At 49.2% G+C, this 14,899-nt stretch overlaps 1 protein-coding gene across 2 annotated transcripts in view; it reads right to left on the bottom strand.

Annotated features, from left to right (window-relative positions):
• CDYL (chromodomain Y like) overlaps positions 1-9,969 on the bottom strand; it is a 153,365-nt gene extending 143,396 nt beyond the window's left edge. The window contains exon 1 of one of the 2 annotated variants that reach the window (XM_033863784.2): positions 9,466-9,969. In XM_033863784.2, the coding sequence (XP_033719675.1) occupies positions 9,466-9,489 (24 nt within the window). In that variant the 5' untranslated portion in view covers positions 9,490-9,969. The remainder of the gene's footprint in view (positions 1-9,465) is intronic. The other variant, XM_073810275.1, reaches the window with a different exon arrangement.
• Between the last annotated feature and the right edge of the window lie 4,930 nt (positions 9,970-14,899).

The raw sequence follows: 14,899 nt of genomic DNA, 5'->3' as shown, positions 1-14,899 counted from the left end.
CACACGCCTCTCCTTCCTTAAAAATGATCACAAAATAGCCCTTTACCTGGTGCTCTGAGTTCAAAAGCACACCTGCACGAGGGAGGGAAGTCAGAGGACAAAGCCAGGGGCCCATTACGCTGGCCGAGAGCTGGAGAGCAGGCTGAGCGCCACCGCAGGTGTCGGAGGTGTCAGGCAGCCCGGGGAGTTCCCTCTGAAACGTACAGATGAAAGGCAAGGTGAGCCAACGGGGCAGCCGGACGCTCCTTCCCAGAGCTTTGAGCACCAGAGCAACAAGCCAGCAGAGAAGCCGGGTCCAGAGACCAAATGGGATGAAGGAAGAAGCCTCGGCTCAAAGGGCACCTGGCGGAGGACAGAAATCAAGTTGGAGGGACCAAGCTGGATGAGGGGACAGGAAATCCGGGAGGGAGAGAGGAATGAAGGATGGAGATGCCCGGAAGACAGGACGTTTTCTAGGGGCTCTGGCCCAGCCCGTGGGTCAGGAGGAGCGGGAAGCAGACAGGCCCCTCCACGTGTTCCCATGACCGACCAAGGACCAGTACCACCGCTCTGCTAAGCAGAGAAGCAGGCGGCAGACCCGGGATAAAAACAGCTCCTGCACCTTCTCTTCAACTCCCAGCAGTGAGACGCCTTCAGCTAGAAAATAAATCTCTTTCAACTTCAATGGTAAAAACAACGACTGAAACAAGGTTTTTCAAAATTTTTCATCCATAACACAATTCAAATATTCTCATTTACATTTCGGCAAATCACCTAATCCTTCCTTTACCCGGCGTCATCATGGAAGATGACAGGGCAAGTCCCTGCTCTTAACCCGGCAGGGGGAGGGGGACATACCCAGCAGTGGATGAAGAATTGTACGAAGACACCAACTTCCTGAAGCATCAACCTGACCCAAAGATTCACGGAGAAGTGTTAACTGGTAGTCACTCTTAAAACACTGCGTGTCAAACCAAAGATCATTCTCTGCAGTACACGGTTAGCTCCACAGAGGTTTTGGGGTACCAGGAGGATTCAGAAACAGGCCAGGCTGTAACCGCCCCCACTCCCCTCTCCATCCCACTACAAGTACACTTGCTCTCTCTCCTCTGGAAACTCTGGAAAACCATAAAATTAAACTGAGCTTTGCCACTTACATCCTAAAACTTTTTACAAATCATTTTTGATAGCTCTTCTCAACATACTGGTTTCCACTTTGTGAACATGCCCTGCCCTTCACAAGCCTGAGGGGGCTCAGGAGCCCCCATTCTCCATGACCTGGAGGTGCCGTCCCCAGCTTCCCAGTTCAGCTCATCTCACAAGCAAACTTACTAATGTCAGCTCACCTCCCTGCGGCGGCTCCCTTTCCCTTACCAGATATCTGCTTCTAACAAGCTAAGTAAGGAAGCCGTATACTCCAAGCACGTCATGCCGAAAATACAGGCAAACGGTCTCCAAGAGAGACCCAGAGTGTTCAGTGCGTATGGGGTGTGACAACTTTTTACAGCCAAGAGGACTTTTTCTGTCTTGGTTCTCACATATTCTGAACAGCTGAAGCTTCCAGATCAGTTACATGCTAAGATAAGACATGCTTCTGCCTGCAGCTCTGGGATGCGCTGAAATCCTATACAGTAACCTACTGATGAAAAATGTTAACATTGTAACCAGAGACATTCATGACCTGCAACCAACACTGGGGGGCTTCATCCAACAGACACTGGAAACTACCAACCTCCTGAGGATGTCCCATGGCAGAGACTGTTATAAATGGAGAGAGACAAAGAGTAAAGACATTTCCTAAGTATACTGAGCTGACTTCTCCAACTAGAGAACACTATTGTTAGACATCCCCCCCACCCCACTTTTCACCAGCGGGTAAACGTAAAAAATGCTGCGGCCAACAGTTCAAATACTCTTTCCAGGAACACAATTTTCCTCCAAATTATTTGTATCAAGTTTAGAAATAACTTTCCTCCAAAACACCATATGGCTTTTCAAACAAGATACCTAAATGCACAATTCTCACATATATGGTATAATTTCAAATAATGCAACTCCAGTCACTATAATATTTGTATTTCAGCTGAAAGTCAGCAATTACTGACTGCTCACCACATTCACGTCCTCAGATTAGGCACTTACAACCAACCAAAAAATAGGTAGCCAACCTTTCCAGGAGAAAATATATGTCATATTATTTAATACCTAGAAAAAGTAATAAAGAAGCAAGTACAAATTATTATAATGCAAAACAAAGAGGAAATTAGTCACATGGAGTTTGAAGGGGAGGATTCCTGCTAACAGTGAACTCTGATGAGGTCCTGAATGAGGACCGACACTGAGGCTGGCAAGCTGGGGAAACCACCATGTACTGAAAAAACGGCAACACAAAGGGACAGAGGAGGGATGGGGTGTGTAGGTGTGGACCAAGCTAGGCCAACAACTGTGGCTTCACTAGCCCAGACCAACAGGCCAACCTCAGGCAAAGGCAAAGGCCAACCTCAGGCAAAGGGAAGTTAGACAAGATATGCCTATATATCAGGGCGGGCAGAACGAAGATGTGGAACATTCTGCTTCAGAAGCATTTGTTTTAACTATTATATCCATTTTCATCAACAGTTCCCTTGACATCTAGTTTACACTCTCAGTATCTTTAGGTAAATCTCAAGCGTCGGCTCAAGCCCTTGATCCCTAGTCACGATACCACAAATTCCAATTCAATACGTTTCTTCAGATTCTGGCAAGAAAAAAGCAAACAAGGTTCCAAAGGGCACTGTCACTGCAAAATAACAGATCTTCAGTAAAATGTAATTCTTAGCACATCGTCGGGCTTGCAGGAAGCAAGGAAAATACACAAATGTCCCAGTAACTCCTCCAATCCAACCATAATGAATGAGACGATCATAAAAACAGACAAACATCAAAGATGAAGAAAGCAAGCCACAGACTAACAGGCTGGGGGCAGGGGTACCCAGAATACTTAGAAGTAAAAAAATACAATTGTTGAAATTAAGAACTCAATGGATGAATTAAAGAGTGGATTAGACACAGCTCGTTAGCGAACTAGAAGTGAGATCCAAGGAAATACCCAGAACGCAAACAAAACAGAAACAAGGAAAGGGCAACAAGAGGGCGAGGAGGAGGAGACGGAATAAGCGCCTCCTTGGAATTCCCGAGGGAGAGCGCAGAAGCACAGCGGGATCTGATGGTGGTAAGATGGCCAGCAGTCCTTTACGACTGGCAAGGCACAAACCCACAAGAGAAGCACAACATATACCAAGATTATTAATAAAAAGAAAGCCACACAGAGATACACTGTAACAGGACTAGAGGACACCAAAGTCAAAGAGAGGATCCCAAGGCCACCAGAGACAGAAGACAGACCTCCACACGGACAGCGTCCCCAAGAATAACGGGGAAGCCAGAGGACAACGGAGCGATAGCTTCAAAATGCCGAACAGAAATAACCAAGTAACTACTTTTATTTGGAATCAAGTCTATTTTTCAAAAATGAGGGCAAAAGAAAGGCATTTCCAGGTAATCAAAAAACTAGAGACCTTTCCCCCAACAACCCCTCCCTAAAGAAATCTCTAAAGGATATACTTAAGGAAAAAAAAAAAGAATCCCAGAAGGAAGTTCTGAGATAGAAGACTGATGATCAAAGAAACTGGTAAAGACACAGGCAAAGCTGAAGAAACACTGTCCGTATGCAACAACAACGCTCTACTTCGCGAGGGTTTTGCACGGATGATGATTAACACTGGAAAATAACAGCATGTAAATTCAGGGCTGGGTCAGGTTCAAAGTATCTCAAGTCCTTGCACTGTCAGAAGCGGAGCTAAAGTATTAACTTCAGGCTTTATGTATGTAAAATCTCAAGAGTAGCCACTTAAAAGACTACAATTAGCATCTTCCAAACCCGATCGGCGAGGTCTGAACACAGTTTCACCGTAGGCTCTGGCTGAAGCAGAACTGAGTTCGGCAAAAACAATGTCAAAGTCATCAATGAAGGGTGGTGAAACCCAAGTCTTAGCTCAAAGGTCTCAAGAACAAGTTTAATACTTTGGGGGGGGGGTCATAGATTCCCCCTGAGAAACAGAGGAAAGCTGCTGGTCCTCTCCCCCCCAAAAAAACACTCTTATTACTTGAACAAATTTTCACACCAAAGCAAAAGACTTTTCCCAGACTCCCCAGAGAACACGGGCCTCCCAGGCCTTGACCAGCTTAAAAAGCTGGAGAGAATTAAGTTGGTGTGGGAAACAGTACAGTTGGAAGTTCCCCCATCCTCGCATTAAAACCACATATGTGGATCAAGGACTAAGTGTTGGGCGTCATGTTTGGGGGAGGGGAAACCGGAAGTAAGTCATTCATTTAATTCACTCTTTCATTAAAATGTATTGAATAATTCAACAATTATGCAACTATTGAAAATGTGAACTGTAGAAAAAAGGTCCTAGTTTTAAAAACTGTACGCGCCAATCTTACAATCTGGTGGACAAATACGCCATACGATGAAGACAGCAAACAGACATTCCAGAAACAGCCCTGATACCTAACTACCGGGTGCTTTTAATGCTCCCTTCCTGGAATGACTCAGTTAAACACCGGCAACGGTCAACGGGCCGCAAAGGACTTGTCTGGTCCACCTGGAGCTCAACTTCTTCAAAGGCACATCCCGACCCCCTCAGTGTTGTCGCAAACAGACCAGTGCAGTCCAGAGCCTCCTAACTCCACCCACATTCCAGAAAGAAGCTTTCTGAAGCGGAGATCCCTGTCTCCAACCAAACACTGAAAACTACAAGCTCGTGGTCTGGGCCCCAGAATCTGCATGTATTCTATCTTAACAGAACCCGCAATGATGCTACGTGCCTATAGATACACACAATATACAAACGATGACTCCTTATTCGCAGAAACTCGACTTAGACCGGCTCTGTGCAGCTCAAATACTCAGAACTGAATGAAGTATTTCCAATACACCATGAAAATACATTCAATAGTTAAAATCATTATAGAGCACGAGAAAAAGATTAAATGATTCTTAGGTATCACAGCAAGAAGAGAAAAACTTATTCGAGTACACAGGACCTGGAAGCAAATTCAAAGGAAAAGCACAGGTGATGTCTCCACACTCCTGCTCAGGCAGGAGTATTCTCCACAATTCACATTTAAGAGAGTGTGTTAATGTTCAACACACACACACACACACACACACACACACACACACACGTGACTATTACCACACAATCAATCCCAGCAGTCAAATAACGCTTTCTGCTTTCTTATTTGGGGGGGATCTCAACCTCAAGAGCCAGCTAACCACACACGGCAGATGCTGGTCCGTCTTGACCCAACAGTCACGGGGTCTCCTCATCTTCGTGACCAGCATCTGGACCACATGTGCGGATCTGACTTACAACTAAAATTCCTGCGGTGCGCGGGAGAGGTGCAATCTCGTCCCAAAGTAAAGGAGAAAGATTCAAAAGACTTAACTTTCCCCCAAATCCTGATTATCCTTCCAAACCAATCAACTTGAAGACACGTTTTATGAGCCAGGTATCATTTCATTCTTAAAAGCTCACTTCCATTTTTGACTGCCTGAAACATGCATGTGTTGGATAAATATTTTCTCAGAAGGCCAAGACGAGAGCACTGGGATCTTCCTGAATTTTAAATTAAGCGACTACAGTAGTTCTCAGGGGGGAAAAAAACCCACCCCCGCTGAGAAAAAGGAATGATTAAGATAAACAAGAACGCTGCTTTCATTGTTATTAGATTCCTTTCTCAAAGCACATGGACTCACTCTTCTGGTGGTTATTTGGCCACTAGATAAATTAAGATCCTTTTGATCTTTTCTCTCCTTCAGTGATATAATCAATATAATCAAAGGAAAAAAGGTTTGGTTTCAGGGTTTGAGCGCGGTGTGGTTTTTTCTTTTCCTTTAAGAATGGAAAATAAAGATGTTTCATAGGGTAAACGTAACCACTTAACACCTGGCTATAGCGTTTTATCAACTCTAAACTGCTTTGACATGCTAATGTCATTCAGGCTTCACAATTCTTTGAAGCAGTGATTATCATTCCCATTGTACAGATGAGGGAGTTCAGAAGAGACAGTTACTTAAGACTTACAGCTCTTCCCTTCCCAACATAGAAGGGGAAGAGTGCAATCCACAACGTCTGGCTCTAAGTCTAGAGCTAGGATTGGAGCTAGAAGGCCTTTAACTACTGCACGTCCCACCGCCATGCGCCCAAAACCCCAGGAGAAAACTCAGGTCCAGAACAGCTGGTCATCTAAAGCAGAGGCTAGCAAACGAAGACCTGAAGGACAAATCCAGCCCACTGCCTGCTTTTGTGGAATCCATGGGCTAAGACGTTTTTCACATTTTTAAGTGATTTTTTTTAAAAGAGGAAGACTATTTTATCACATGTAAAAATGACATGGAATTTGAATTTCACCGTCCATAAACAGTTCTACTGGAGCATGGCGCTCGCTCCTCTAGGGCATGGCCGATGGCTGCTTCTGGGCGACAAAAGCAAAGCTCAGCAGTGGTAACAGACTGCCTGGCCTGGGAGGTCTCAAGTATTAATAACTATTTGGTCCCTTACGTAAAGTTCGTGGACCCCTGATGTAAAGGATGCGTGTCTTTTTGCGAAGACTAGAAAGTTCATAGCATGGGTAAATTTAAAAAACCTGTCTTCCCTGACCCCAGCTGCTGGAGATGCAGCGGGTAAACCAATCCTGTCCTTCAACGAACAGTAGTTCTTCCAATTTGGGAGGGTGACGCTCCAGCCCATCTTCTCTAGGCTCTGTTCCCTTATTTCTTATTCACAAGGCACAGTTACAATAAGCACTTAAACATTTACTATCACCACATACCAGGAACCATGCTAAGCGTTGGAGATCTCATTTCTTTTTAGGTGAGAAAACAAAGGCTTCGCAGTCAGGTAACTCGCCCAAGTTCACGGGGCTGAGGCAGACCCGTGCTCTTACCATGCCAAGTTACTTCAAAAAGCAAAACTTTGAACCTCCTCCTCTGCCAGTATATCCCTCTGGAATTGTGGAGTTGGAGGCCAAACATGAAACTTCTCCTTCGATTTAGGCAGAACTGGACGAAACCAGGCAACTCATGCCCCAGGACCTGGCTACTAACCTACCTTAGTGTTCCCGCCCCCCAGACAGGCTGCCAGTCAGTGCTTACTGACAACTACTATCATTTCTGCCTCACAAGTAATACCGCCTTGATTACAACAGTACAATTCTGTACCTTTAGAAGCAAAACCAGGCCTCCAGGAGGCATGTTAGATCAGGTAGAACACAATAATAACCACCACTTTCTAAGCGTTCTCTCTGGGAACCACAGGTATGCTTTACATGTTTTTTTCATTTAAACTTCACAGCTCTATGAGGTTAGCTTTGATCCCAATTTTACAGGTGAGGACACTGAGCTTTCAACGTTAATTTGCTCAAGGTGGCAGGGTTGGATTTCAATACCTAGGTTTCCTGACTCCAAATCCAGGCTCTCAATCGCTATGCAGAACTTTCAAATATCAACTTTCAATCCTCATATATAGTCACAGTGTTGCCTACAAGTAAAGGATAAGTGAGAAAATTCACCTTGAAATATACTGACCACACTATTTACTGTCACCTCAACTCTACTAACACTTTTTTCCAAAACTAAAACTCAGAATCAAGAGTTCAGTTGTGCAGGTGTGTCATTTTTCTGCAATGTACTTAGTTCCTCCAACAGATGCTTTGAGGGCATGCACCATTCCCGTCCCTCATCCCTCCCTAGCTCCCGACAGAACCTCCATAGGGTAGGCATTCAATAACACACTGAATGAACGCAAACTCTGTACAAAATGTGACTTATAAATGGATGCTGCCGGGAGAAGGGAAAACCTGAAGATATACAGTAAGCAGAGAAAGAACTAAATTTAGTTCATAATGCACTGGTGGTAAAAGTGTTGTCTTCAGAATTTTTTACACATGAGATACAACCTATGTATAAGGTGCTACCCTCACCCATACACTAATGGAACAAGTTGACTTATTATGTATTTATAATCACAAAAATGAATGACGAGTGAATACTCAAGCCTCAACTCTCAAAAAGTAGTCTAATGTAGAAACCAAAATCCCTCATGCTCTCACACTATGTACTTTCCCAACTGCGTGCCTTAGCCTCTACTTCTGGGCCTTTCCCAAACACAACACTTTCCTTCCTAGACGGGAAGCTTCTTGAGAACAGGGGGTGTTTTTTTTCCCTTTAGTACCCAAATGACCCAAGATAGTATCTTGAATACAGTAGGGCACAGCTAATGTGTGAAATGGTTGAACAGAATGGAACATTCTCAGGGCCAGCTAAGGTACACTGACCACGTACAATGTAAGGGCAGGCCAACAACCTTACCACTGATTCTCCAGAAGGCGGCCTCCTCCTGAGAACTTTTGCGAACACTTGCTTTTAAAACAACAGAAACTTGCTTTATAAAAAAGCAACAAGAAGTTGCTAGAAGGCTATGACTGTTGGCAACAGAGCTCCATTCTGTGCCAACGGCGATAACATATCCACAAGAGAAGACCCCTCAGAAGGCTCACCTGGTCCTTATTAAGGGTTCACAGGGGCCAAGGGGCTCTACTCTTTACAGACGCTTCCTTAAGACCTAAACACCCAGGTCCCTAAACGCATCCAAAAGGTAAATCAAGAGTATGCAGAAGTTTTAGTCTCTTACGAAGACCTATTTACAAATACTTATGCGCAACAGAAGAACCATTTGTCCAAAAGAACAGAGAGCCTTCCAAGCTTCTCTACTCCCAGGAAGTCGACTTCGCAACACGTCAAGAAGTTCCATCGAGGCGCACAAAATGTGCCTCAAAACCCAAACTGATATTCGCACCACTTGAAGTCGAAGCTGGCGGACCGATCGCCCACAACTCAGAGTTCCGAGGGTGCCCTTTCTCACTCGCACCGCTGCGGCGCAAATGAATGACGGTGTATCAGCGTTAAATTTAAATTTCCTGGCTCCGGCCACAATGCTAACCTAATTAAAGCATGTGGTCAACGCGTAGCCTTCTCGGTGCGATGTTGTGCATCGCTCAGACCAGCAGCAGAGTCGGGAGACAGTTGCACCCTTCCTCTCGCCCCCCCCAAAACCGGAGGCAAACCCTCCCCAGAGCGCTCCGCCGAACGGCCAGGAAAGCGCCCCCGCGCCGCCCACGGACCCCGCCCGGCGGCGCCGCGGGCTCCGCACCCACCGCCTCGCCGCGGGCACTTTGGCTCCGTCCGAGCAAGTCGCTCGCGTCAGCGCTCCTGCCCCGCGGCCGGGACCCCCGGCCCCGCAACTCGGGCGCCGCCGCCGGGCCGGGGCGCACGCGCTTCCGTCCAGTAAACTGCGGCCGGGGGGGAGGGGGCGGCGGGCCGGCCGTCGGGCGGGGGCCGGGCGGGGCGGCGGGGCGGCGGGCCGGGGGGAGGGGAGGTACCTCGTACAGCTCCTCGGAGGCCATGGTGGGCGGTGGAGCGGGGGGCGCGGGGCAGGGCCGGCGAGACGCCGCGCAGCCGGCGGCCGACACTTTGTTTCAGTTGGGTCCCTGCGTGGCCTGCGCTTCCTGCTCCGCTCGGCTCCGGCGCCGGTCGGGCGCGGACCGGCGCTCACTCCTGCCGGTGCGGGCCGCCGGCCGGGTTGTGCGCAGGAGCAGCTGCGCAACGCGCCCTCCGCGCCGCGCTCACTCCCCGGCGGGCCGGCTCGGGCTCAGGCTCATCGCGCCGCCGCGGGGCCGGGCCGGGCTGGGGCGGGCGCGGCGGCGGTGCACGGCGGCGCGCTGGCTCCGCGGCTCCCCCTCTCCGGTGTAGTGCAAAAAGCTTCCTACTTGCGACCGAAAAACCTGCCCCGGCTACTGAGCATGCCCAGTGCGGCCGCCCGGCCCGGCCGAGCCGCGCTCCCGCGCTCCGGGTTTTCGTGCCGCCCGCGCGGGGGGGCGGGGCGGCCGGCGGGCGGGACAGCCGAGGGGAGCGGTGGGCCGCGCTCCGGGCGCGGCGGGCGGCCGCGGGGAGCCGGCCGGCAGGAAGGGGAGGAGCCTGGGCTGTGGGCGGGGCCCCGGGAGGCGGGGCCGGGGCTGTGGGCGGGGCCCGGCTCGCCCCAGTGTCCTCCGGAGGTACGGCCGCGCCGCACCGCTGCCCGCGCGCCCGCCTCGACGTGGGGACCGGGCCCGGGGCGGGAGGGCGGAGGACGGCGACGCGCACAGGGGCAGCCACCGGCAGGCCCGACGTTGGGCAGTGGGCTGCGGGGGCCGCGCCGGCCCGCGTCCGCAGCCCGCCGCCCCGACGGCAGCGATGCGCAGCCTCCCTGCGGAGCGCGCGGAGCCCCCGCCCCCGCGCGCCCGCCGCGTCGCCTGTCCGGGCCCGGCCAGCCAGCGGAGGGCCGGCGGCGTGGCCAGGTGGAGCCCCCGCCGCACCACGTGCCCGCCTCCCCCGCGGCCGCCGCCAAGACCCGGAGCCGGAGCGCGCGCCCGCGTGGGGCCCGGCGCGCTCGGCACGCGAGCTCGGCGGCAGGCCGGGGGTGGGAGCCGGGGCGGGAGCCCGGCGCAGTCGAGGGCGGCGCGAGGGCGCGGCCGCCTTCGCTCGGCCCGCAGTTTCCCCCGCGCTGGGCCTCTCTGTTCCTCTCGGAGCGTCCGCCTCCTCCGAAGAGCAGCTGGGAGGAGGGGCCGGAATCCGGGCTCCAGGGAGGTCTGGGTTCCAATGCAACGAAGCTGTCAGTGGTGGTTCTCCTTGGGGAGGAACGGCGTGGACAAGCAGGCGACCGGCCCTCCCGGGGCCACAGCGATGGTCAGGCCCTTCCTTCGCTTGGCAGGGCAGAGGGGCAATATGGGGCCGGCCCGCATGGCTAGCTCGCGGGGCACACCTGCCAGGACACTGGACGTTTACCCATCCGTGCGGAATGAGGAAGGGGCTGCCTGGCCCGACCGCCCCAAACAGCCGGCAACTCCGAACCTTCCTGCGCACAGAGCGGACCTTCTCTGCGGGGCACTGCAGAGACCCTGTCTCACGTTGTCCCCCACCCCTAGGCCTGGAAGCCCCCGCCAAACCCTCATGTCTCCCGGAGCATCCTCCGCTGCCACCCCGTTCCTGGTGCTCCCTCTGGCTCCAATTCGAAACCGAGCCCCTAGAAACCAGGCTCCTGCCACCAGTTTTCTTCCGAAAACCCAATTCGATGGTGCCCCGTACGCACAGTTTAGTAACCACGAGGCTTTTCACCCACCCCGCTGAGCTTCCTGCCCTCTCCAGGCCCACGAACAAGCGCAACGCTTGCCCTTAAGTCACTTCAAGTCGAATCACCATTGTCTTCACGCCGGCGCTTCTGCCTGCGATTCCCTCTGCCTGGAATGCCCCCTTTCTACTCTAAACTCCTGCTCCGACGTCACCTCCAAAGCAAAGCCTCCTGACTTCCAGGGCAAAATTAGTCACTCCCTCCCCAGCCACTGAGGCGCGCTCCACTGCGGAGCTTTCCTCGGTATACTCAGTTCTCTACACTCTTCCCTCCCATTTCTACGCGATGACCTTCCCCAGATCTCGTCTTCCAATTCGACTCTCCAGCCCGCCACACCACTCTCTACCTACAAAATAAGGTTTCATTCAGTGAGTTGGAATTCCGGTGTCCACAGCAAAGCCCCTGACGCATGATATACCTCCGATTCCCAGATGCTTCGACAAGAGAATCACAAAATAAAGTCCTCACCTCCTCAACCCGTCCAGGCGCCCTCTCTGATGGCCCAGCCAGTTCTCTCTGCCCTCCTCCAAACATTAGCGCTTCTTAACACATTATTTGCTGCATCTGCTTCTCGTCTCTCTGGCACACAAATTCATCAGCCTAAGTTGTAAGCTCCTTGAAGGCAAGGACGAGAAGTTTGTATAACCTACAAGTCTCAAAGCAATGACTGCTCAGTACTGCAAGTGCTCACAGGCTTGCAAGAGGTGGTTCAAAGTCACACAAGCACAATACAACATGAGTAAGAAAAAAGGGATCCTCAGTATAAAACGAACAGACACATCTCACCTAGAAACCTATATACAACCCTAGACGGATGTAAATATAAAGTCCCCACTGTTACCAAGGGGAGGGGAGGAAAACAGGAGGATGTAAAGACAACCACAGCTCTACTCAGACACTGAGCTAGTACATTGGCTATATATACAATCCTAACCTAAGGAGACTTCCCTCATTGTGGAAAAAAAGGGAGGGGGTATTACAGCATAAAAAAAGGTAACTCCAAAAAGTCAATGTACACGGACCTTTAATCCTGATGACCTGGGTTATCCATGCTGCTGTGATTAGCTGTCACCATCAAGAGGAACGGCGGGGTAGAAGTCAGCTGCGTAACAAAGCAGGGGCAAGCCATTCTCCCAAGCACAGGTCTACCTTCTCCTCCAGTGATTAGTCGGTTTCCATCTTAATTAAGAACAAGGCAGAGGAGACCTGTACTAAGGTACTCAACTAGTGACTGAGAACTTGAGGTCAGCTGTCCGCTGTGTTCCTCTCATCCCCCCTCTGCACCTAAAACACCCACTGGTTTATTTAATGCTGTTTTGCTTATGTATATACTTCACCTCGTTAGTTCGATTTGTCTTACTCTTAAGCAAATTCCACTCTCTTCCCTCACTTTTTAAATATAAACAACGTTTTATCAGTGCTCAGAAGCAAATTATGTCCAAGATTGTTTAATGGCTTTGAATTTATACCACTTTTTATGAAATAGTGAAGTTTTGCAGTAGTTACCATGACCACGTGTGTGGGTGCTGTGAAAGTACTTTGAGAATAAAAGTGCAATCACATCCCCTAAACACATCAAGGAAGACATCTTTCAGCACAACAGTTTGTACTAGTAAAATATACAAATCTTAAAGATTATAGAAATGGTTGAGAAGCAAGATGATGGACACATGCGATTAAAATACACATATACTCGTTCTAAGCTTTGGTTCTTACCTGATCTGAGTTAGTGGCGGAGACCAACGTGCACCAGTTTACTCCTTTTCCAAATGTATTTGAACGATTGGTATTCGACAATCGGTACCACTCAAGATAAGACTCTTCAGATCAGGAGTTAGAGCCATTCCACGTCTCGGCAGAACAATGACTAATATCTTAAATTAAAGGTTCTTTCCTTTCCCCACTCAACAGCCCAACCAATCACTTCTTCAGTGTTCCCAAGAATCTGCATTTCATCTACATTTGAATCCCAAGGCTCCTGAAAGGAGATGGGGGATGGGACTGGAAAGACAAAAGAAACGGAAAATCTAGCAACTCCTGCTCGCAGAGTCAAAGGCATTTTAAGGTTGGGTGACTGTGGAAAAGGGCCGATAACAATCCCCTCCAGCAGTTCTGCGCCCCAAAGCGTAATCTGTCTTGGCTACCTCCACCAAAACCTAAAATTTAACTGCAGTTTTTATCAAGAAGTAACCCGTTTGTTTCTTTGTGCACACTTGAGGCCAAAGAAAAGTTAAATACCATTCTTGTTATAGAGCGGTCACTTCATAAATCTTGGGGAAATTGCTATCTTAATCACTTACTCAAAAGAAAGTAAGAAAACTTCAGGCGTGACAAAGCAAAAGAGAGAAGCACAGAAAGCCAGTCGTAAGGTGAATTCGGGTGCTAGGCCCTTCTCCAAATTAGGAGCCAAACAGTTCTTCCTTCCCTGAAAGCTTGAATTGGATACCAATAACCCCTTCTTTTCAAGACAACCAACAACCTCTGATTCATTTCAGCTGCTGCTTCCTTCCCCGGCCAAATCGTCAATTTCCCCATTTCAACCGCAACCTCTCCCTGCCTGCATCCATCTTGGTCCCAGGTATTATTCTCTCTTCTGTGTGGAAGCAAGTACCTAATCCAGCTGCCACACTGCTGTTTCCTGGCCAAACACTATGACGATTTAACCTCTTTGCCCGAGTGATAGCAGTTCTGAGACTTCTTCACATTCGAGTTCACCAATTTCCTCTTAGGCTGAGGGAGGTTCCACCACTGGCAAAACCTCATCCATTTACAATTAAGGATAATTTTCTTTCTCAACTAGATTTAGTGTTTAACTGCAACTCCTTTTTCTCTTTAGCTGACGGTGATTCTACCCAAAGAATCCTTGTAATATGTCTCTGTTGTACCTTCCTTTGACAGAAACAGTCAAGACTAATGAAATTTTTCATTTGTAACTTTATACATTGTTCCACCTTCTGGAAGGAGAAAACTAACCAAAATTCATAAAGAGTAAATAGCCTTGAGACACTGCCATGACAGTCGGTTGACTTTATACCAGGGCAGTAACTACGTCATTGTGGATTCCTGAAAAAAACATCAGATGTAAATGTCCCTTGAATTACTGTAATGGGTCATTATGTGTGTCACTCGAGTGAGACCATCCCAGTAACCTCATTACCTTCTGGACTTTTCTAGAGAGAAAGAGATTATCAATCAGAGCAAGTGGGCAGGAGATGAGAGCAGACATTCTGGCTGGTAGCACCAGGTGCACAGAAATCAATGGAACCCAGAATGTGCCCAGGACCACAGCAGGTGGAGGTTGAAACCTAAAGCAAAGAATAAATGAATCTGAAAATAAAGCTTGAACCACACCAGCATATGGAAACAGGTACTGGGGCTTGATTGTTTTCAATCGCTAGTATTGCTCAGTGCAGAGGTTCTCAAGTTGTGGCCCCCAGACCAGTAGCAACAGCTTCACCTTGAAACTTATTAGGAGCACAAATTCTCTACCCCCACCCACCTACTAGCGCCCAACAGTCTGTTTAACAAGTTCACCAGGTGATTCTGATGCACACTGAAGTTTGAGAAGCACAGGTTTAGAAGAGTTTTGTTTCTTTGTGGTGGTGGTTTATTTTTTTAATTGAGTTACAGATTTCAAACCAGTAGTGGAT

This window comes from Tursiops truncatus, chromosome 10 (genome assembly GCF_011762595.2).
Source record: "Tursiops truncatus isolate mTurTru1 chromosome 10, mTurTru1.mat.Y, whole genome shotgun sequence".
Lineage (NCBI taxonomy): Eukaryota > Metazoa > Chordata > Mammalia > Artiodactyla > Delphinidae > Tursiops > Tursiops truncatus.
This window is presented reverse-complemented; position numbering and strand designations above follow the sequence as displayed.